The sequence below is a fragment of the Trichoderma atroviride genome, chromosome 4, assembly GCF_020647795.1.
Source record: "Trichoderma atroviride chromosome 4, complete sequence".
Classification (NCBI taxonomy): domain Eukaryota; kingdom Fungi; phylum Ascomycota; class Sordariomycetes; order Hypocreales; family Hypocreaceae; genus Trichoderma; species Trichoderma atroviride.
The window spans coordinates 2,597,845-2,621,332 of NC_089403.1; the positions used below are offsets into that span (position 1 = coordinate 2,597,845).

General features: G+C 49.8%; 8 protein-coding genes across 8 annotated transcripts; 5 read left to right on the forward strand and 3 right to left on the reverse strand.

The window, feature by feature from the left end:
• Positions 1-1,004: 1,004 nt before the first annotated feature.
• TrAtP1_008188 (uncharacterized protein) lies at positions 1,005-6,794 on the reverse strand. The gene is made up of 2 exons (XM_014086583.2): positions 6,265-6,794; positions 1,005-6,203 (listed from the first exon to the last, which is right to left on the reverse strand). The coding sequence occupies exons 1-2, from the start codon at positions 6,378-6,380 to the stop codon at positions 2,054-2,056; spliced, it is 4,266 nt and encodes a 1,421-aa protein (XP_013942058.1). The 5' UTR covers positions 6,381-6,794; the 3' UTR covers positions 1,005-2,053.
• TrAtP1_008187 (uncharacterized protein) lies at positions 1,084-1,830 on the forward strand (the record flags this gene model as incomplete). Its single annotated transcript, XM_014086582.2, has 1 exon — positions 1,084-1,830. The coding sequence occupies one exon, from the start codon at positions 1,084-1,086 to the stop codon at positions 1,828-1,830; it is 747 nt and encodes a 248-aa protein (XP_013942057.1).
• A 154-nt stretch (positions 6,795-6,948) lies between the features above and the next one.
• Positions 6,949-10,205, reverse strand: TrAtP1_008189 (uncharacterized protein). Its single transcript, XM_066113816.1, has 2 exons — positions 8,568-10,205; positions 6,949-8,162 (listed from the first exon to the last, which is right to left on the reverse strand). The coding sequence occupies exons 1-2, from the start codon at positions 10,135-10,137 to the stop codon at positions 7,123-7,125; spliced, it is 2,610 nt and encodes an 869-aa protein (XP_065969904.1). The 5' UTR covers positions 10,138-10,205; the 3' UTR covers positions 6,949-7,122.
• Positions 10,206-14,600: 4,395 nt separating this feature from the next.
• Positions 14,601-17,722, forward strand: TrAtP1_008190 (uncharacterized protein; the record flags this gene model as incomplete). The annotated part of the gene is made up of 12 exons (XM_014086585.2): positions 14,601-15,067; positions 15,126-15,410; positions 15,478-15,768; positions 15,823-15,916; positions 15,973-16,204; positions 16,264-16,480; positions 16,540-16,563; positions 16,622-16,696; positions 16,760-16,936; positions 16,995-17,080; positions 17,143-17,207; positions 17,263-17,722. The coding sequence occupies exons 1-12, from the start codon at positions 14,875-14,877 to the stop codon at positions 17,720-17,722; spliced, it is 2,199 nt and encodes a 732-aa protein (XP_013942060.2). The 5' UTR covers positions 14,601-14,874.
• A 185-nt stretch (positions 17,723-17,907) lies between these two features.
• On the reverse strand, positions 17,908-18,276 carry TrAtP1_008191 (uncharacterized protein; the record flags this gene model as incomplete). Its single annotated transcript, XM_014086586.1, has 1 exon — positions 17,908-18,276. One exon carries the CDS (start codon positions 18,274-18,276, stop codon positions 17,908-17,910), a length of 369 nt encoding a protein of 122 aa, XP_013942061.1.
• Positions 18,277-18,332: 56 nt separating this feature from the next.
• TrAtP1_008192 (uncharacterized protein) lies at positions 18,333-20,633 on the forward strand (the record flags this gene model as incomplete). The annotated part of the gene is made up of 1 exon (XM_014086348.1): positions 18,333-20,633. The coding sequence occupies one exon, from the start codon at positions 18,333-18,335 to the stop codon at positions 20,631-20,633; it is 2,301 nt and encodes a 766-aa protein (XP_013941823.1).
• A 605-nt stretch (positions 20,634-21,238) lies between these two features.
• On the forward strand, positions 21,239-23,059 carry TrAtP1_008193 (uncharacterized protein; the record flags this gene model as incomplete). Its single annotated transcript, XM_014086587.2, has 6 exons — positions 21,239-21,349; positions 21,405-21,490; positions 21,556-21,858; positions 21,923-22,133; positions 22,186-22,374; positions 22,439-23,059. The coding sequence occupies 6 exons, from the start codon at positions 21,239-21,241 to the stop codon at positions 23,057-23,059; spliced, it is 1,521 nt and encodes a 506-aa protein (XP_013942062.2).
• A 76-nt stretch (positions 23,060-23,135) lies between these two features.
• On the forward strand, positions 23,136-23,312 carry TrAtP1_008194 (uncharacterized protein; the record flags this gene model as incomplete). The annotated part of the gene is made up of 1 exon (XM_066113817.1): positions 23,136-23,312. The coding sequence occupies one exon, from the start codon at positions 23,136-23,138 to the stop codon at positions 23,310-23,312; it is 177 nt and encodes a 58-aa protein (XP_065969905.1).
• Between the last annotated feature and the right edge of the window lie 176 nt (positions 23,313-23,488).

Consider the following 23,488-nt stretch of genomic DNA (forward strand, 5'->3'; position numbering starts at 1 on the left):
TGTTGCAAATGGGCAGGCACATCGATATTCAATACAAATGGACCATCAGCGGACTCGGGATATCCAGAACTTGCCTTGTATCCAGATGGTGCCGTGCAGACACTAAAGCCCCATCAAGTTGCAGGGCTCTTTTACGACCGGACAGATTGGCACGACTGAAATGACCGCTCACGGGTTCACGAAGCCGCTCATGAAGGCAAATCACGCCAAGTTTGTCAAGTTTCTGGCTTCGGGAATGGTGATCCAATACAAGCAGAGAAGACCGACTGCGGGTCGCCGGTGACTACTGGATATATGTATCTGGTCACAGGTGATTATTTGGTAAGTCATCTTGCAGATGCCCTGGCTAGCAATGATATTGGATGCTAACATACTTTTCATTAGATCGTATGCGGTAGTATTATGGCGTCTATATCATGACATGAAGTTTCTATTGCTGCTGCGTGGATTTGGGGCTTGATATTCTTCAGGCTCTTAATAAACTCATTAGTTGTGAATGGACTGAACAACGAAAGCTGCAGAGGGAGCAATGGGAACAACCTGTCCAGCCAGCACAATCATCGGGGGAATAAATCATCATGACAAAGTTAATCGAGGGAAAAGTGATCCGGACCAAGCACTGACAAAGAATGAATCGATTGCGCAACTACATCGAGTGGCTTGAAGAAAAAGCTTTATGAATCAGGCAAGCTTCCACTGTTATCAGACAAGCTATGTACAAAGCAATGAATGAAGGAAATTACGCGTTAAGGGGTAAATTTTGAGGACATTGATGATCAATTGAAATCCCCCAAGAAGCGAAAGCGATGTAACTTGATACTTTCACGAATTTATGTTATAGTAGACCTGAATATTACATACATGTATTAGAGATTGCTTATAAGTCCATCAAGTCGTATAGAGAAAGCCCCAACACCACGACCGTTAGCGCCTACCCAGCTATCAGGTAGGCCATTACAGGGGTCTCCCGCCCACTAATCGATACCCGTACGTCATTTCTGGAAATTTCACAAGCTTCAACCTCAACCTCAACTCCATCCCTCCACAATCGACAAAACCAGCCACAGCAAAACAATCAACTCAATGGACCTCATCCCCCAGCTCCAAAGAGCCATCCTCGCTCAATTCCTCCCCCCTCCCTCCCAGACCTTTCTCACAACCCTCACAACCGCCCGCTCGCCTCCCCCACCAATCCCATCCCTCCTCGCAACCGCCAAAGCCCGTCTTCTCGCATCCGACCTGACAAACACCTCCTCCGCCATCATCGACCCTTCAGCGCCTGTTTTCCCGGCAAACATCGATGCCGCAACCGTAAAGGAGACGAATCTCGCGCAAAACACCCACGTCCAAGTCATCGACATTGAGAATCTGAGCCTCAGTCGCTGGGAGCAGGTCGAAGAGCTCGAGGCCATTGAGCGCGGGGAGCGCACTCGCGGGAGGCAAGTCATTCGGGTGGTTGCCCCTGAAGACGGCGACAACGAGGCAGACGCTTCTTCGACGGCCCAGCAGACTCAGGCGTCTCGTCCGGCTGCTGCTGCTATAACTACGGGGGGAGCAAACGCCGTGCATAGGTTGGTGCTGCAGGATAGACAGGGCAAACGGGTCTTTGCCGTGGAACTGAGGCGCATAAACGGGATTGGAATCGGAAAGACGCACATTGGGGAGAAGATTTTGCTCAAGGCTGGAGCTGTCGTGGCCAGAGGGACGGTGCTTCTGACGCCAGAGACGTGCACGCTGTTGGGAGGCAAGATTGATGCGTGGCACGAGACGTGGATGGAGGGCAGACTGGCGAGGCTGAAGGAGAGCGTGGGAGCTGACCGGCCGCGATGAGGGCCTGGATTGGGTCTGGAGACCAAATTGCTTTTTGATACCCCCTTTCTATTTCGTCATGTATCTTCTTTGCTAGAATATAAAGAATCTATACGGTAAGTACACATCGTAGTGTCGTACAAATACCCTTCCCCTGTATAACATACATACATCTGTGAACAGTCGTTCCTTCACAGACTCTGACGCAATACTCGTCATAACATGTCCTCTATACTCATACTATTCAAATACCCTTAACACCGGCTTCCAAAGCATTCCATCCAGACACCTCCCACGGCGCCAAAAACGCCGCCTTCTGCGCATCTGCAACCCTGCCCGTGCACGAATACGCCTTTGCCAAGTCCTGAGCTTCCAATTCTCCCCGCGGTGGAATGCCCCTCGCGGCAACCTTCAGCGACACCTGGGCCGCATAGTCACCGTCTTCGCCCACCGCCTCGGCAAGAGAAGACCAGCCATGCGGGAGATGGGGGAAGAGCATGATGTCGTTCTGGACTTGGGAGATCTTATCTTGTTCAGTCTTGCCTTCACCAAAAGTGGCCACGGCTCGCAAAACTTGGCCAATGCGAGACTGTTCTGTGGCGGTGACCTTGTCGTTGGTTTGAAGGCCTTGGAGCTCTTCTACTACGGCTTCCAAGCTTGCCTCGTCTTGGTCCAGCAGGGCAATGACTCCCAAGAGCAGCACGCTTTGTACATGGTTAGGATGCGATTCAATGACTTCAAAGAGAGCCCCGCGAGCCTTTTCCTTTGCATCGTCAGTGCCCTGTGCCCACAGGACCTGAGCTAGCAAGCAGGTCGCATCGGGGTTGTTGTCTGATTCTTCCAAGGCTGACTCGAAATAGCTTTCTGCCTCGTTGTAATTCTTCAAATAGTATTGAGCCAAGCCAACAGTCAAATGGGCCGACAACCTGGCCTTTTTGCGCTGCTCACTTGTCAACTCATTCTCATTCTCTTCGCCGCTCAGCTGCAGTGCCATTTCACCGCATTCAACGGCCTGCTCGTAGAGCCCAGAGGCGAGATATGCTCGTGCAAGATCAATCCTAGCTAGTGTAAATCTTGCGAGGTCATCTGCAGACTCTGTCTTTTCGTAGTCAGCTTCCGCCTTTGCGCAAATCTTCTCAAGAGTCTTGACTGCGCGAGAGTGTTCACCCGTGCGCTCTTGTAAAAGGGTGCCAAGATGTAGGAATGTTAAATCCTCGGGGCGCAGGCTCTGGACTTGATTAACAGCAAAGAGAGGCTGAATTAACGATGCCACATTCAAGTTGAGCGGAGCCGTCAAAATGTGGTCAAACAGCGAAGATGAATAGTGGCGGCGTGCGGGCAGTGACGAGGATTCTGAAATTTCCATGGCATGCGTGAAAAGTCCTCTGGCTTCCTTTGCCTCACCACACAGCAGCGCCACAAATCCTTGACCAAGCCAGGCATGCGCATAATCCGGGTCATTTGACTGAGCCCTCGTAAAATTCTCATTGGCAAGCTTGACATCACCCGAGAGCAGAGCCAGAGTCCCCAAGTTTGTCCACGACACAGGACTACGCTCATTCAAATACAAGCTTCGGACAAAGGCGTGCTGCGATATTTCTGCGTTAATATCACTTGTCACCACTCCCAAGGCGTTCCAGAAGTCTGCATTGCTGGCTTCCAGCTCAATTGAGCGTTTGAATGCTCTAACAGCAGCCCTGATGTATTGATTTGCCTTTTTCCGCAGATGTGATGGCATGCAAGCGTGCGCTCGATACTCGGCCCATCCAAGGTTATAGTAGGCCACGGCTTGTGCGTGGATATCGTTCAACGACACATGGATGGCCTGTTTGTAGCTCAAAATAGCTGCATGCAAGCACATTGCAAGCTCGGGACCAAAGTGATCGTCCGTGGCGACTTTTTTGTAATCGATATCGGTGCCAACTTTATCGACGCCGGACAACACATCAAAGGCCTCCTGGGGCCTCGATTCCAACAGGGACCTGATGGAATCTAGGGGGAAATCCAGCACTCGGCTCTGGACCGATGTAAAGATGGAGCAAGCCTCAGCGATGCTCTTCCAAAAGTTAAAAGTGTCCAACACGCTGCCGCTCTTCTCTGCAGCAAACTTGATGACGTCTATAGCAAGATGAATAGCTTTTCCAAACAGGCCCTTATCCACACTGGTAACAGCATTATCCACCATTGTTTGCATAAGTGCAAGAACTACTCCCTCCTCTTCACCGTGTGTCTCTAGGACAACTTGATAAAGCGTAATAGATTCGTCAAACTCGCCCAATTCGCGCTTAATGTTTGCAAGCATATAATTGGTAAACCAAGTGTCGCCGGAAACATCTTCTTTCGAGTCCTCTTCCAGCTTCTTGGCGTTGAGAATGGCTTTAGTCGCTGCAATGTAGCGACCAGAGCTGTGATAGCTTTCGCCAAGACCAACCCATGAGTGGTAGTCGTTTGGTGAGATACGGAGTGCTGCCTGGAAAGACACAATAGATTTGTGGAATTCTTGCTTGTTCAACTCTGCAACACCTAGCGCCGCGAAGGGCCAACTGATTCCCTTTCGTTTCGATCCTGGAGGAGGTTTCACCTTGCCGGAGTCGACGATCCGCTGAGCAACCAATTCCACACGGTCCCAGTCACCATCATCTGCAAAGGAGCGCGCCAAACGTTCAGCAGCCGTTACTTCTGATGATGATAACTCCAAGGCTTTTTGGAAGCATCGTCGTGCCCGCTTCTTGTCTTTGGCGTAGTCGCTGTAAAAGATGCCCAAGCTAGTATATGTTGAGGCATGGTTCAAGTTGTTGTTTAAAGCGCTTAGCCAGTAGGCATAGGCGCAATCGCCCTTTCTCCGCCTTCGGGCCTGTTTATCAGTCTCCAAGTTCCAAATGCACATTCCAATTCGGTACTGGGTATCAGCCAGCAGTTCTTTGGCTGTACTGCCCTGCTTTTCCAAGGGCTCCAGGCATTCTTGCAGATCATCCCGAGCTGTTTGCCAGTCTCCCTTAAGAGCTTTGACCCAGGCAGCTTCAGATTTGACTCGGAGATTTGAAGCATCTCGAGCCAATGCACGACTAAGGAAGTCAATTGCTTCTTCATACTCTTCTTCCTCTTCGAATATGAGTCCGACACCGATCAGGGCGGGAGTTGAACTCTTGTCGTGCTCCAAAATTGTATCAAACAGGCTTTTGGCTTCTCGATGATGCCTTGGAGACTGGTAGTAGATGAGAGCAGTTGCCAGGCAGATGGAATACGCATCCTCTGTATTTTCATATGCCAATCCGATTTTCAGCTTTTGCTTGTCGAGGTATGGGATAGCCTTGCGCATCAACTCCACGTTCGTCTCGTATTCTCCGGATCGCAGAAAGTACTGTCCCGCTAATCTATAGCCAAAGGCAGATTCAGAACTGGTGATACCATCAGTCATCATTAATAGCCGGTCTTCTTCAGTCAGTGGGACTACAAAGGTCGGCACGCCGCCATCATCTTCGTCGCTATCTTCAGAAGTTTCTCCCTCAGCAGGTGCGGGAGTCTGCGCCTTGTCTGCTGGAGGAGCTGCGAAAGGAGAAAAGTCGCTTGTCAAGTATGCAGTGATAATCTTGTACAAATCACTCTCTGGAAAAAAGTTGCAGTATCTTCTGAGAAGTTCCACGTCGTAGTCGCGAATCTCCTTCTTGTCTTGCCAATTGATGGCTACATCCCAAGCAAGCCGAAAGGGGTGCTTGATGACAACCATGTCATTCGCCAATCCGAGAACTTTCTCTTGCGCCTCAACCTTGGTTGGCCCGGCAGGCAATACAGCAACACAGTCGTAGCAGTACTGAAGTAATTTTTCTTCATAAGTCCGCCGCAGGTCATCGTCCGTTGTCCAGTTGATGAGCTGTCGATAAATGTGTTCCAACTTGCTTTGGCTGTAGACTTCCCGCTTCACTTCCAGAGTGACTTCACTCAATTTCGCGCCCAGTCTGGTCCGCCGTTCTCCAATAAGGGTATTAATACGCTTCTTCTCAAAAGTTTCGATGATATGAGCAATGCTTTCATAAGTCTTGGCAGGATGGGGAAAATAGCCCTCTAATATTGGGTAGAGGGGACTCTCGGGAAGCCTGATCCACAGGGCATCGGCATACTGTACTTGATCGCCTTGAACTCGTACAAAGTCAACATATTTATCAACAAGTTCCTGGCATTTGTACAATTCTTCCGCCTGATGGAAGATGGGAGCCAGATGCACCACTGCATCCTGGTATTCTCTCAGCTTCTTGGTCGACTGCTTCTCGTACAATTTGATCAGGCCCTGCCAAGCCTGAGCATCCTGAGGACGCAGTGAAGCTGCTGATTTGTATATGCATTCAGCTTCATCATACTTGTTTTTCTTATCCAACGCAAAAGCCAAGAAAATGTGTCTGAAGAGGTAGTTAGCAATCGTGGAGGCCAAGATGCTGTTGGTCAGAAGATCTACCGTACCCCTGGTGGTTTTTGGGCTCCTTTTTCAAAAATTCTTGGGCCTTTTCAATAGCCTCGTCAAACTTCTGTTGGCGGACTGCCTCGTTGATGGCCTTCAGAGCCGCCTTGCTCGACATAATGCGTGACGTCTTCAAGAAACGACCAGGGTCGAACGATCATCCACAAAGGTCCGCAGAGGCGATTAGAAAGCAGCAAATGCTAAAGACCGAGTTCAGGTGGCAAAAAAAGAGCGAATAGCAGGACAGATTTTGATTCTGCCCATTCATAATCATGCCCGATAATGCTCCAAGAATGAAGCTGAGCTGCGGCCAGCAGTGACGGTGCTAGGTAGGCATCTACAGTGAGAAAGGGAGCTCCATCTGCCGTAGCCGAAGTTTTGCCGGTCACTCCCCATGTACCTGTCTGTACCTTACACGGAGACGCGAATCGCTTCAAAGGCTCCAGTTCGTCTAATTTCAGCAGCCATTGAATTTATACCGACCATATGGGTACACATTAAATTTCAAAAGTTACCTTATTCGTAGCGGCAAATGAACAAAGTCAAATGTCTATCTACGTAATGATGCCTACGTCCTCTTCCACGAAGCTTCTTATCATACTAGTATTAAGCCTGGTGATTGCTCACGTGATCTCATCGCCACGCCAAGGTCGATGCACTTCGTTTGACCAGAAATGTGCAGACTTCCTTCTTCAAACAAAGACACACAGGTTTTTCATGAATCGATACAATCATCTTCACACATTCAAAAGACAACGTATTCTCCCTCATCGTACATGTATTTGACGTAGACTAACACGCTACTAGGCAAAGACTGGAAATATTAGGGCTATTGCTTGAAGTCCATCTACGACCTGAACCTAAACTGAAGCAAAGACGGATACCACGCCTGCGCCACCACAAAAGACTGGGCGACCGCTTTGACCCGTGAAAGTGCATTGCGTATTGCATATGTTATGGCCGTCGTTAGCGGTAGCATCGGCCGCAAGCGCGTCTCCGCATGAGCAGACGGAATCTCCAGCTACTGTTGCCAGTGAGAAGTACAGGGCAGGGTTACCAGGACGGATCGTAGCGCACTGGGTGGCGCAGTCATCAATAGAAACTGTTTCGACGAAAGTGGCAAAGGGTGCCGCCAGGCCATTCGTTGAGTCACCGGGCGACGTAAAGCAGCTAAGATAATCATAGTCGGCAATATCACCCTGCGGTCCTTGAGGACCTTGAGGACCGGTAGGACCGGTAGGACCAGCAGGGCCAGCAGGACCGACAGCTCCATCTGCACCGGCGGGACCAGCAGGACCGACAGCTCCATCTGCGCCAGCAGGGCCAGCAGGGCCAGCAGGACCTACAGCTCCATCTGCTCCATCTGTTCCATCTGCGCCGGCAGGGCCAGCAGGGCCAGCAGGACCGACAGCTCCATCTGCACCAGCAGGGCCAGCAGGGCCAGCGGGGCCAACAGCTCCATCTGTTCCATCTGTTCCATCTGCGCCGGCAGGGCCAGCAGGGCCGGCAGGGCCAGCGGGGCCAGCAGGGCCAACAGCTCCGTCTGCTCCATCTGCTCCGTCTGCTCCAGCTGGGCCAGCAGGACCTACAGCACCGTCCGCGCCGGCAGGGCCAGCTGGACCTTCAGGACCGGCGTCGCCAGCAGGACCAACATCGCCGGCAGGGCCTACAGGGCCAGCAGGGCCTACAGCACCGTCCGCGCCGGCAGGGCCAGCAGGACCTTCAGGACCGGGATCGCCAGTAGGACCAACATCGCCGGCAGGCCCGGCAGGGCCAGCAGGGCCTACAGCACCGTCCGCGCCGGCAGGACCTTCGGGACCAGCATCGCCGGTCGGACCAACAGGACCGGCAGGACCTACAGGTCCGACAGCACCATCTGCGCCGGCAGGGCCGGCAGGACCTACAGCTCCATCTGCTCCAGCTGGGCCTGCAGGTCCTATAGGTCCGGCGGGACCAGCAGGGCCAACGGCTCCGTCTGCTCCATCTGTTCCATCTGCTCCAGCTGGGCCAATAGGACCTTCAGGGCCGACAGCACCATCTGCGCCGGCGGGACCGGCAGGGCCGGCAGGGCCGGCAGGGCCAGGAGCTCCATCTGCTCCGTCTGCTCCGTCTGCTCCAGTTGGACCTACAGCTCCATCTGCGCCAGCAGGACCAGCTGGGCCAGCAGGACCTTCAGGACCGGCATCGCCAGTAGGACCAACATCGCCGGCAGGTCCGGCAGGGCCTACAGGGCCTACAGCACCGTCCGCGCCGGCAGGGCCTTCGGGACCAGCATCGCCGGTCGGACCAACAGGACCGGCAGGACCTACAGCTCCATCTGCGCCGGCGGGACCAGCTGGGCCAATGGGACCTTCAGGACCGGCATCGCCGGTAGGACCAACAGCACCGTCCGCGCCGGCAGGACCAACAGGACCAACAGCACCATCCGCGCCGGCAGGGCCAGCAGGACCTACAGCACCATCTGCTCCATCTGCTCCAGCTGGGCCAACAGGGCCAACAGGGCCAACAGGACCTACAGCACCATCCGCGCCGGCAGGGCCAGCAGGACCTACAGCACCATCTGCTCCATCTGCTCCAGCTGGGCCAACAGGGCCAACAGGGCCAACAGGGCCAACAGGGCCTACAGCACCATCTGCTCCAGTAGGGCCAGCAGGGCCTGTAAGACCTTGGGGACCACGATTGCCCGCGGGGCCTTGAGAACCAGTTAGACCTTGAGGCCCTTGATTACCCTGGTCACCCTTGGGGCCTGTAAAACCTTGGGGACCACGATTGCCCTGGGGGCCTTGAGAACCAGTTGCACCTGGAAACCCTTGAATACCCTGGTCACCCTTGGGGCCTGTAAAACCTTGGGGACCACGACTGCCCGCGGGGCCTTGAGAACCAGTTAGACCTTGAGGTCCTTGAGTACCCTGGTCACCCTTGGTGCCTGTATAACCTTGGGGACCACGATTGCCCTGGGGGCCTGGAGGACCTGGAGGACCTTGAGGGCCTGGAGGGCCTGGAGGGCCTTGGTCGGCTATGCCATCCACATTCTTGCCGTAATATCCATTGTCGCCGTAATTGCCATTCTCTCCGTATTTTTCGTTCTCTCCGTGGTTTCCATTCGCTCCATACTTTCCAACCTCTTTGTATCTTCCACCATAATTGTCAATCTCTCCATGCTGGCCAATCTCTTCGTATCTTCCACTCTCGCCGTAGTTGTCGTTCTCCTCGTATCTTCCACTCTCGCCATAGTTGTCGTTCTCCTCGTATCTTCCACTTCCTCCATAAGTTCCATTCTCGTAGTGGTTTCCACTTCCTCCATAAGTTCCATTCTCGTAGTGGTTTCCACTTCCTCCATACTTTCCACTCGCTCTATGCTCTACACTTGCACCATTGTCGCTGTATTTGGCACTCTCCCTGTACTCTCCACTCGTACCATTCTCGCTGTAGTACTTTGCACTCTCCTTGTACTCTCCACTCCCGCCTCTCTCGTTATGGTTGCCGTTTTCACTAGTCTTTCCATGAGTAGACGGGCTTGGATGTCCTTCACCCTCACTCTGAATCCGGTCGTAATCCTTCTGCGTCAATATGACTGTGTGAACTTGACAGTCACAATCGGCGTCGTGTTCCTCCCCTCGCTCCGCTAGAACTGCCGATGCATTTCTACCAGCCTCATGCGGCCTGCCAAATATTAGATTGAGAAAACACACGTCATCAATCCTTGAAATACTTACATCGGGGGGGAAACCCTTCGAGTTCAAACGAGAGTTAAGGCTTACGTGGTAATGGACGTCCCATCTCTGCCCACGCTCAGGAACAGCTAAAGCGGTAGCGGGATTCACGCAACCGAACATAACGGCTGCCACAGGCAGCAGCTTGCTGAGAACGGCCATATCGAAATGATTGTATTGGGTGAGTTGTCGATGATAGTAACTTACATTGAGGATGTCATAGGGATATTTTGAACACTCATAAGCATATTTATAAAATTGTAGAGAAGGTTAAACGACATCATGTTCCCAAATATCATCGGCCGTTATACTAGCATAGATTGAAAGGCATTTGACAAGCGCGAGTGTCTCGTATCGTTTGAAAGGTACAATTAGTGAATTAGCTGTATGCGGCGGTGTCAAGCAATGTTGTGAGTCTCAGACGTGCTCATGAGCCTTCCCTAGTGGAAGTACGTCCGAGAATCTACTCACTAGCTACATTCCTTCATCCACCGAATCGTACGACGACAAAGATTTTCATGGCCTGGGTAATCCTGAATAGGGATTCGCGCTCACAATTCTCCAGTGATTACATCTCTAGGATCTCAGGCATGATTCGATTGGTATCCGTCTAGCTTGGCGTCTAACCGGAAAGTAATTATGCTTGTTTTGATTTGACTCTGAGTGTTTTCGGTAAATGATACTACATGCGGTTCTATAAGATGAGCTAGGATTAACTGGTATTGTGATTTTTGTGGCAGGCGAAATACCATCTGGCACAGCGTTAAAGCATGCTTGCCAATGATACTTGCAGTATACACTCAGTGTTACCGCCTAGAGATACTACGTCGAAGATTGATGATTGATCTGGCCCAGTCCACCGAGCTTCAACCCCTTGTTCTGTTACCAGTACTAGAAACACACAATCATGGTTGAATTATGGATGCGTAACGCTTGTTACTCTGAATCTCCGAAATGTTTTGCTCAGGTACGCTTAAATCATGTGGAATTCCAACGCGACCGTCGAGAAGAAGAGAAGCTTGGATGTCACAAGAATATTCTTATACAGAGGGTATGTCACTCTCATGACTTTGAAACAATTATGAATAGGGGCACCATCGAGATGTAAAAGGAGTTTGAAACATCAAAGCTCTGTACAAGGGTAGTGGCGTTTAAGTTGAAGACTGCTATATTATCGGTGGCTGTAGTTGGAGACAATGCCCCCAGCACTAGGCGTTTCCTAGTCTTCATCCAGCCCCTTGGCAAGTTATAGTCGGTTTATAGGCCTAGCTGCTAGTATCCCCCCCAAAGACATTCCGACATGTCTGCGACAACAAGGCCCAAATAATCCAGCAACAAGGCAAGGCATTTGAGATGCCATCACAAATGTTATGCACGGCCTACGCCACAGTCGAATTATGATTGAAATCCTTTTGAACTAGCTAATGACAGAGTCCGAATCAACAAGAGCCAATACTCTTCTTCAAAATCATTTACTCATCTCGAGTCGCTCCGGTATATCCAGCCTAATCCGGCTACCTTGCCACTGGTCTGCGCTTACAAGATGGATAAATCCCGAATACCATTCGAAATCAACGCGTCACATCAATATTTCCACACTGCCTCCAAAGTCACAAGGATAAACAGAGTACAGTATGTTTCGGCACTAAACTCCTTCTATACAAGCTCTACAACGCCGAGTTGTGATCTATCATAAAATCCAACCGCTGTCTCACGTCAACCGTTACTGTTAATGTTATCTTCCCGTTAGCGCCATCACTAAGAAGGCCGTGCCTGAATATCGCCAACCGCTACTTGCCCTTCAAGACAGGGTCGCGGTTTGGGCCGCACGGCACATAACGGCTCCTGTTTCAAAACAATCTTTACTAGACTACATATGTAACGTCTTGACTGGGATGATCACAAAGCTTGGCATACTTTAGCGTTTAACCATCAAATGGCTAGTTTCAACGGTCGTGTGTTACTAGTATTCGAACAGGAATCGCTTGAAAGCTCGCTACTAATAATCAGTACGGAGTATGCAAGGCAGAGATTGTCAAGACTTGGTTCAATCGATACGCCCACTCTAGTAGCATTATCACCTCCCGAGTTAGAGGCATACGCGGTACTAAAGGCCTATTCAAAGACTACACCTAGGTAGGCTTCTAGTGTACTTGAAGATCAGTCAAACACGTGCTACTAGCCCATAACCAGCTATTGGAAACTTCAGACAGACCAAACAAGAGTAGCAATCCAATTGAACCATAACGACACCTTTCTTTGCCACGCCAGACTGTTCAACAGAATACAGGGGCTAACTTAAGCGCATACCATATGAAATTAGTCGAAGCCAAGTCCTTTAGCGCCGTCATTTTCATTCCAAACAGCGTTAAGAAAGATCCAACTTGTTACAATCAATTCCAGCGCCTCTACATGTAAAACAAGCGCAGTAACCGCGATCCAGTATGCTTCCAACAGGCAGCTAGCGCCGGTCAAGTATGTTTTGAAACATTAAACCAAAAGAAAAAGATCGGCTCACGGTACACAATACTGCTCAAATAGGCATAACGATGACCCCAAAGTCTTATCCACAACAACATGAAAATATCTTCCTCCAAGTAGCAGCTAAAGCAGCTACTATATAGCTGATCCAAACGCAACACAAGATGCAATCACGCCATTGGCTCCAGTAGATCCATCATCTACTGCAAGCCCATTGTCACCGCCATTGCCAATGCACTAATTGAAATCGGTTGCCTTACCAGAAGCAATCTATCAAAAATACATGTAAATTGTTAACAAAATACCTATGGCAGTTTACGGGCTAGCCATCTAGACGTGATAAAACAAACCAGAGTTACTACAAGACCCAAGGACTGCCGCAGCAATGTGGGAAAACGGACTATCCCTTCAAAGCGGACAGATGAGACAACATGGCTGATGGATCTCCGTAGTTTTAGCCAATTAGACAGCACAGGACTATAGGTTCCGTCCCGCTCTGCAAAACCAGAGGATTGCCGCAGCAATAGTGTAGGAAGTAGTAAATCCTCCCTTGAGAGGCAACTGAGACATGGATAGTTTTCCAGCCAATGAAACAGCAGGATATCTTTGCGCGTCAAGGGGGTTCTGGAAACAGTCTATGGGGAATTTCCTCTAGTCACTCCTCCAGTGAGTCTCTTCATGCCTCTGTAAAGGCTTACAGAGGCGGAAATTCATTGAGCACCCTGCGACAAGAATTAAAGTGTCACTAGAAATGAGATTGCGCATGTATAGGTAGATAGATGGCCGATTGTGTGTAGCTCGTGTTCACAATACTATTGTGATTGTAATAGAATTAGTAAAAAGAATCAACATCATATTGCAACGTAGAAATAAAATATGGCCCTGGTTGTAGTATTCGGACATTTCAACAGGAAAATGTATATTCAGCGCTTTTTTATGACATGTTTACTAGCCATTTGATTAGATACAGCTTCAAAAAATATTTTGCTTCTAGGGTATGTAGACCGTTGTGATATATGTGCCTTGTCGCTGATACAACGTACGTGCATTAGCCGCTTGAAACGAATGGCTAGTAGTTGTAATATATTAGTAAATCGGTCAACTTAACCAAGAGAATTAATCAGAAAATATGATGGCATACGATAATTGGTCCAAGGCAGATGATGAGCGCATACAAGTAGATGTCGCACAAGAAATAGGACATACAGTCCGCAGGAACACTGACGAAGAAGTTTAGAAACAAGAGAGAGGAACATGGCAAACATTATGTTGCTCGCTATTCCTGACGAATATCCTTACAGGAATATTGATAATTGCAACCCGCACTAGTAAGCTAAATGCTGTACCTTTGTACAAGTTCTTTCAGTAGCCATGTTTTCGCGCTGAAGCATTTACAAACCATCAAAGTGATGCACGGATATTTTTGAACTACCCGTGTAAGGGCAGTTGTGTAATGGAACCCTTATTCTTTGGTGACTCCTACGGCGCTGTGGCACATATAGAGAACAAAGTGCATGTGTTGATTTGACTTTGGCCCTTGAGTGATAATCAATTGCAGAAATGCTCCTAGGAGTATCCTCAACGAGCCCTTCTTCTTTTAAGAACCAAAGAGTGTAAAGAATGAAAACTGTGTACCTAAAGAGGAAGCAAGATATACTCATAATAAAGACACTTGCGGCACTCGTGCAATAGTGCCGGTAGCGCCATTCTAAACCAGCCACAGTTGTATTGTACCTTATGGCTTGTTGGCCATAGTCAAGTATACCTATGCGGCACTCATCTCGTCTGCCTCTGTACGAGCGCGGACTAAGTTAATTTGAATAGTACTGTAGCACTAACTTGAGTACAGATGTAGTCTCGTGTGAGGCTAAAAATGGAACCAGCCTTCATCCAAGCGTGGTCCGTCTCCAACCAACAGAGTTTGTCATCTGCCCCATCTTAAGGCGCAAGAATTGCCGCGCAGTTGTTATGTCTGGCCAAGAAATGATCTAATACCACAATAGAGGCCCAAGCAGCGCTAGAAACATTGGATCGTTTCATGGCCCGGCTACAAGCCAAGTCTATTGTTCTTGAACACTGGGGTACTTTCCTTTGTACTCGAGCCTTTCCATGCTTTGTAATTCCGCAAACAGCTTGATGAAAGTCCGGTACATGTATTCTAGGGAAGCCTTTGAAAGCGATGGGATTTGTATTGCGATGCTACAGGCAGAAATTCCAAGTCCTAGCAACTCCAAACCTGAGAAAATGCAGTTTGCTTGGACGTGTCACGCTGGGCGTGCAAACATGCGACGGCGAGAGCGCCATGATGCAGTTGGTGGCAATGCATGAGGCGCCCGGTCGTCTCCGTGCCTCGAGCGTTTTGATTCTCACTAGTGATGCCGTGTCTATTCACAAGAATAGCTAGTCTTTTTCTTCTTCATGATCATTTTTTGTCAAACACCTCTCATCATTTCTCTTTTGGAAAATCGGTGTAATTTGTTGTATACTCTGCTGTTCGCGATGGCCTCATCAGGCCGAAACACGCGTGCGTCGACTCGCAATGACGGGCGATTTTCTCTCCAAATGCGAAGTAGACGCTCAAACGAAAAGGCAATCATCGATAATCCTCTAGGTATGAACTGCCAAGGGCATTAGTATTCATGGAAAGAAAGATTTTTAACAGAAAATAGCCCATCTGACGGATGAAGAATTGCAACGCGACGTCCGATCTTTCGTAGAGAACCACATACCGTCTATCGCATACGAGGATCTTATACGTGCTGCTCGAGTTGCCAAGGATGTCCGTTTATATGATGAAGTTGCTAGGAAAGAGGGATATCACGACGAGTCAGACCTTTTAGTGCAACTCACAGAAGAGGAGAAGCGAGCTCTGCGCCGTGAAAGGGATGTGCCCTTTAGTGAAAAGGGCATGCGAGCTGTCATTCTCACAGTTTCCATTGCTGCTCTATTACAAGGTGGACACATGATTCCTCGTCATCTTCTCAATCCGTTTCTAACATCACTTTTTTTTTTCCGCAACAGGCTTCGTTCAATCGTCTTTCAATGGCGCTGGGTTGTATAGAGAAGAGTGGGGGCTCCAAGAACACGTCAGGATGGGCAGTTCTGTGAATTGGGAATTCGGAGCCGTCAACGCAGTTCCTTTCTTTGTTGCCGCGGTTATTGGCTGCCCTCTTGCGCTGCCAATCAATTACTGGTTTGGCAGACGTGGAGGCATTTGCGCTGCCGCCGTGTTGATATTCGCGAGCTCCATAGCGGCAGCTTTTTCAATATCTTGGTATTCTCTGCTAGGGGTAAGAGTGTTTAACGGCATCGGTAAGTTTTACTCGAATTAGAATTTTCATGATCAAGGGCTAACTATTTACCAAGGCATGGGAATCAAGGCCGTCAGTACGCCAATCTTGGCCGGAGAGACTGCTGTCGGATTCTGGCGAGGATCTGCCATCCTTTTGTGGCAGCTATGGTACGCAATGCATTTGAAGTTGCCGTTGAATCCATTGACTGACAAAACACTCCAAGGGTCGCATTTGGCATCATGATTGGCTTCGCATTCAACCTCCTCTTCACAAAAGCTCAAACGGACCGAACAACACTGGCTCTTATCAATGCGGCGCCCATGGTGCCCAGCCTGGCACTCCTGATTATCGCCATATTCTTTTGCCCCGAATCTCCCCAATATCATCTTACAAAAGGCCCCAACTATGATGTCAAAAAGGCGTTCATAAGCATGACCAAACTGCGAAACACCGAGGTCCGTATTGTATTTGATCCCGCTTGGCATGATTCGCAAAGAGCTAACTAGATTCACAGCTGCAAGCGCTACGGGATATGTATCTTGTGTACAAGTCGCTCGAAAACGAGTCCATGGGTCTAGGCAATCTAGACGCCAATGCGTTTCGATCGCCGGGATTCTTCTGGGTCATTCGAGATTTCCTCAGACAGTACAGACAGCTTTTCCAGCAGAGGCGTTTATACAACGCCTTGATATCTGCTTCGACGGTGAACTTGGCTCAACAGCTGTGCGGAAGTAAGAAACACCCAAAAGAGCAGACTTTTTCAAGCGAGTTTAGAAACTGACTGTCACAGTAAACGTTATGGCTTTCTATTCTGGTAAGTATCGCAACGGTAAACACGTTTACTTTGTTTTGAGAATATTGACAAATTGTAGGATACCTCTTCACCGACGTCGGTACTGGTCGCGAATACTCGAAAATGATATCAATGGTGTATAGTCTTGGCTTCGGTAAACAATCTTGTTTGAGCCTCTCATATCATAGCCTATCAAACTAACGATTCAACTCGATAGGCGCAATCAACTTCTTGTTTGCACTGCCGGCGGTGAGAAGTATCGACACGATGGGCAGACGCAGGTGGCTCCTGATTACGCTTCCTTTCATGGCGCTATTCATGCTCGGCGCTGGCTTGTCTTTCATGATTGAAACTCCAACCATCAGGATAGGGGTTGCTGCCTTTTTCTTATTTAGTGCGTATTTGATGTCGTCCATGTCTGTCTACGGGGGTTTGATCTAATGTCCATGCAGTGTTTTCAGCGGCGTATTCTCCAGGTTTAGGACCGATCCCCTTTACTCTCGCATCAGAAAGCTTTCCTTTGTCCCACAGAGAAGCAGTCAGTCACCGCCATCAAACCACCCTTTTGCACTTTATCTAGCTAATCCATTTGTATCTTAGGGAACTTCTTGGGCGATTGCAATCAACTTGGGCTTTGCCGGCGTCTTGTCAATTGCCTTTCCAATGTAAGTCCGAAACTTTTGTCCAACAGTGGGCCAACCTGAGCTGACCGTTGCAAAGCATTGATTCGGGCGTCAAAGCAGCTGGCGCATTGTGCATCTTCGCAATCCTCAACGTCTTTGCCTTTGTCTTGGTCTTTTTGCTTGTCGAGGAGACAAAGCGCCGCACCCTCGAGGAGCTGGATCACATCTTTGCTGTTTCCAAGAGAAAGTTTATGCGTTACCAACTACTCGACAATCTCCCGTGGCTGATCCGATGCCGTCTCTTTGGAGGCAAGCAGCCCAAACCGGAGCTCTATGAGGATATGACATGGGGCTCGGCCTCGGCAGACTATGACGACTCGACGCCTTTCCAGAATGCTGAATTCATGGGACGCTATCAGGAACCCGCAGCCCCAGCGGCCGTGGAACTGGTCCAGCATCGCGGCTTTGAGTTTGCTCCCATTGAGGCGAGGGCCCAGTCCAGTGAATATAATTTAAAGGCAACAAACAACTTTGGTCCTGTGAGCAACCGATTCTAGGGGGTGTAATGAGAGGGATGAAGCGATGGAGAGATGCCATGTTGGCCCTGAACCATGAGTAATGTTTATTGGGCCGTGTATAACGAGGAAAGAATTGGACATTGGTAATAGTTTATGAAATTGAATTGATATCCGTCAGATGCTATTGAAGGTCATGTATCAGTCCCAAACAACTTTTCATTCCTTTAGGTCTCAACGTGAACCAAATATATCCAATCGTGCTCAGCCTTGAATCTCTCAGTTTGACCACTGATTGCAACCAGAATTGAGTTTCCATCCTCGTATTCGCAACCGTCATCGGGCGCGCTCGTCACGGCCGGATCTGCCGAGGGGAGAATCTCACTAGATCGGGCTGCGACGCCCGCTGTGGAGACGCAATCGTGAGCGCTATGCCGCTTCTGCACCGCTGTGGCGACTGCGCGACCGCTATCTGTTAGTGACATGCTCGGGCTCCAAGCAGCGAGATCCAGCAAGAAACCGTCCTTCGTCATCCATTCCAGCCTTTTGCGCCTTTCTTTTCCCCTCGACTCGACTCCATCTCGTATCGTCGCCATCGCGGAGTGGACTCCATTTCACTGCTTCACCTTCACATTGCCCGGGGAAGGCAACCATGGCATCCTTTCGTCTGACAATTGAAAATGGCCAGTTCCGCGATGGCCAGGGCCGCCAGCTCGTTCTCCGCGGCATCAACGTCGCCGGAGACACCAAACTGCCCAGCAAGCCCAACCAGCCCTCTCACGTAGGCGACGACTTCTTCGACGGCGACAATGTGACGTTCCACGAGCGGCCGTTTACCAAGCAGGATGCCCCGATGCACTTTGCGAGGATCAAGCGCTTTGGCTTCAACACGATCCGATACCTGTTTACCTGGGAGGCCCTTGAGGCGGCTGGGCCGGGGATATACGACGAAGAATACATCAAGCACACGATTGAGATCCTGAGAATTGCCAAAAGCTACGGCTTCTACGTCTTCATGGATCCTCACCAGGACGTCTGGTCACGATTTACCGGCGGCTCTGGAGCCCCCATGTGGACGCTTTACGCCTGCGGGCTGAATCCCCAGAGCTTTGCTGCGACAGAGGCATCGATTGTCCACAATACATATCCTGAGCCCGACCAGTTTCCCAAAATGATCTGGTCTACCAACTATTATCGACTTGCTGCCGGGACAATATTCACCCTTTTCTTTGCTGGCAAGGACTTTGCCCCGAAATGCATCATTGACGGCGTGAATATCCAAGACTATCTGCAGAGCCACTTTATAAATGCATGCGCGCATCTTGCGAAGCGTATCCATGAGGCCGGGGACCTGGAGAACGAGGTCGTCATCGGCTGGGAGAGCATGAACGAGCCAAACAGAGGCATGACTGGATACGCTGATTTGACCGTCATTCCCAAGGAGCATCCCCTCAAAAAGGGAACTTGCCCGACCATGTGGCAGACTTTCCTCACGGGAATGGGCAGAGCATGCGAGGTCGAGACATGGGATATGGGGGGACTCGGGCCTTACAAGACAGGAACCAAGCTTGTCGACCCGCACGGCGAATTTGCATGGCTGCCCGAAGGATATGACGATTCAAGATACGGATGGAAGCGCGATGCCGGGTGGAAGTTGGGCGAGTGCATCTGGGCGCAACATGGCGTATGGGATCTCTCGACGGATACTATCCTGAAAAAGGATTATTTTGCCAAAAACCCCAATACCGGGACAACGATTGACTATCCCGAATTTACAAATACCTATTTCATGGACTTTTGGCGGAGATACAAAACGGCCTGCCGAGACCATCACAAAGACTGTATCATGCTGATGCAATATCCGACTCTGGAGCTTCCTCCCCAAATCAAGGGTACCGAAGATGACGACCCAAGGCTCGTTTTCACACCGCACTTTTATGATGGCATTACCCTCATGACGAAGCATTGGAACAGCAGTTGGAATGTCGATGTCGTCGGTGTCCTGCGAGGGAAATATTGGCATCCTGCTTTTGCTATCAAACTCGGCGAGACGGCAATCCGAAACTGTCTAAGAGATCAATTAGCAACTCTGAGGCAAGAGGGCATTGATCGGATGGGTAACCATCCTTGCCTGATGACAGAGTTTGGAATTCCCTACGACATGGACGACAAGAAAGCATACAAGACGGGAGACTACTCGAGCCAATCCGCGGCATTGGATGCCAACTACTTTGCGGCCGAAGGATCAGGAATGGAAGGATACTGCCTTTGGGTCTATTCCAGCACAAACGACCATGAAAGGGGAGATCAATGGAACGGTGAAGATTTGTCCATCATTTCGGTGGATGATAAGCTTCCCGCTACATCATCCATTCTAAGTGAGCCTGCTTTCGACCAATCGACGTCCAGCCTGGTTAAAGGTGGCTCTGCTGTTGTTGCAGCGGAAACTTTGGAAGAAGCTGGTGTGACTCCAGGGAATCTTCAACGAACACTTACGAATCCATCAATCAGCTCTGCTCCCTCCGATAAGGATCCGGAGTTGACAAATGCTCCGGGCTACCGTGCTGCAGAAGCCTTTATTCGACCAACGCCGACGACTGTGGCTGGAAAATTAATCTCTTCTGGCTTTGATTTACGTAACTGTACCTTTAATATCAAAGTTTCAGCTGCTCAGGCCGCAGCCGACGATACACCTACTATAATATTCCTTCCCGAATATCACTTCCCCAAGCAGGAATGTGAAGTTGCAGTCTCGGCTGGCAGATGGGAGATCACTTTTGATAACAGCCAGGGCACACTGCTTCAGCTTCTCAAATGGTGGCAGCCTGAAGGAGAACAGACTCTGACGATCAAAGGTCTGGTGCGAAAGTACAATGTGGCCGAAGGCAGCCCTGAAGACTCGGGTTACCTGGAGCAGTGTCAAGCGAATGCGGGAAATTGTTGCATCATGTGAAAGTGAAGGGCGGTGTGGATATGCCCGTGTGGCAAAGAGTTTGGAATGCATTGAGTTTTCATGGTACGCATACATTGTCGGCAATTGCTGAGTAAGCCTGCGCGCGGTGTGGAGTTTCCGGTTGGTTGTGGGATGATTTCATGATTTTTTCCTGTCAATTAGCTGCTTAGGCACACAGACTTGAAGTAGACATTGCCCGTTGGGTGTCCAACATTGCTGGAAATTGATGGGACGCACATACAGTCATTCGTTATTGGTAGCGTAGCGATATTTTGCATGCACGGAGGCGCACCGATGAAATACAATAGTGTAAGCACATGACGAGACCGAAGAGCGAATTCCTTGCTGCATGGAACTGTCCAATAGGAGCACTAGCGTATATAATGACTGCATGTAAGTGAGGGCATCTCCACTATCACCAACACCTTGATGGAACAGATGTCGCAACCTTGATGGCTCACAGCAGATGGTCTCTTCTCTTATTATCCGTAGTATATAAAATGGTATGTCAGGGTTCCCATTGTTGAAATTTTTAAAATGTTCTTGTCTCGTTCTTTTGACGCTTTTCAATCATTTACAACTCTCCCTGCTCGCTTCTCGACACAATGGGGCTACGACGGACTTCCAAAGCCAAGAGCGGCAATGATAAGAGAGCAAAGAAGAATGTTGTAGTGCCGTCCAAACCTCTTCCCGTCACGCTCTTATCTGGCTTCCTGGTGAGTTGTTTGCCCTCAATATGTTCTGGGTGTACTTGAACTAAATATCCCAAAGGGCGCGGGCAAGACTACACTGCTGCAGCACATCTTGCGAAGCGATCATGGCCTTCGCATAGCTGTCGTGGTGAATGATATTGGAGCGTAAGTATCATGGTTTTAGCCAATGGGGAAAAAACAAAGCCAAGAGTGCTAAAATATTCTTTCAGAATCAATGTCGACGCTTCTCTTATCAAAAACACACATCGTCTTACCAAGACGGAAGAAAAAGTCATTGCACTCCAAAACGGATGCATCTGCTGTACACTGAGAGGAGATCTGCTAGAAGAGCTCGTGCGTTTGTCCCAGCTACAGCAGTTCGACTACGTGATCATCGAGAGCAGTGGCATTAGCGAACCGGAACAGGTTGCCGAGACGTTTGACACGCGCTTGGCGGAACAGATGAGTCTCATGACTGAGGGTGAGGGAACGGCTGGCTTGGACAAGGATATGATCAAGGTATTGAACCAATTGTAAGCTTGCGCCTTTCACATCTTTTCTTTGACCCATTCATATACTGATAACCTGTCTATGTAGGAAGCAAGCTGGTGGTCTAGACAAGTTTGCTCGTTTGGATACTACAGTGACGGTCATTGATGCCTTTACTATGCTTAATGACTTTGACACGGCGGATTTATTATCTGGTCGAAGAGACGACGTTACACCAGAAGACGAGAGGACCGTATCGGACCTCATGGTCGATCAGATTGAGTTTGCGGATGTGATTATTCTGAACAAGATTGACATGGTAAGAGTTTGGACATTTGGATTTATTTGATCGAGTGCTAATGGCTGATTAGGTCAATGGTGAAGTCAAGGCCCAAATCCTTGACCTTGTCAAACAGCTAAACCACCGCGCCAAGATCCTCGAGTCCAAGTACGGCAAAGTGGATGTCAAAGAGCTGGTCAACACGGGGCTTTTCAGTCTCGAAATTGCGCAGGCAGGGTATGGCTGGCTGCAGGATTTGCATGCCATGACTGTTCGCGAGGTACGTTTTGCGAATCGTCTCTTATATGTTAGAAAAAGACTAACCTGCATCATCTGCCATCTAGGTGAATGGCAAGAATGTCGTGACTCCCAAGCCTGAGACGGAAGAGTACAACGTCCAGAGCTTTATTTACACTCGGTATCGACCGTTTCATCCGAGAAAGCTGTATGCTCTACTGTATGATAAATTTATCCTGCAGATGGAGCATCCTGATGAGGATGAGGAAGAAGACGACGAAGAAGATGGTGAAGAGCAAGAAGCATCAGATACCGAGGATGCTGGAATGGTGGACTACGAGGACGTCACAAGCATAAACTCTTCCTCGGGAGACGTGGCCGAGCAACATGCCTCTTCATCTCCCTCTGGTGCCCCTTCAACTCCCGCAACCGCTCCATCGCTTGACGATGACAGCAAAGACAGCAACACCATGGACCTCGACATGGTGACGCCCTCAAATGACGCCATCCTCGCCAACAAGAGGGCTCACCCAACTCTCGCTCGGCTCTTCCGTTCCAAAGGCGAGTATTTCCTCGCGACAAGGCCCCATCGCGCGGGCGAATGGTCTCAAGCGGGGGGCCATGCTCACCCTCACCGGCGGACGATCATGGTTCTGCACTTTGCTGGCAGAAGAATACACCACCGGGAGCGAAGATGTCGATGCCTTGGTCAAGCACGACATTGTTAAGGGAGGGGAGTGGGGAGACAGACGGCAGGAGATTGTGTTTATAGGAGAGGGGCTGGATCACGACGGCTTGGAGGCGATGCTTGATGCGTGCTTGCTTTCGGACGACGAGTATGAGAGCTGGAAGGGGGTGATGAGGAAGGACGGCGTGGATGAGGGGAAGAGGAGGGAGTTGCTGGAGGAGCTGTTTGAGGATGGATTTCCGGATTGGGCAGGGGATGAGGATGAGGAGGGGCACGAGGGGCATGGGCACTGATTGATAAGAAGTTGAAGTCTGTGTGGAATTATTGAAGATTAGATGGATGATCTGAGCATGAATCATATGGCAGCATGATTATAGAGATGACTTCTAGAACGATCGGGATAGAGCTGAGATCAAGTGAGGCTGGTGCAGTTTCCGCCACCGCCACAAGGCACAAACCACGCATCTTG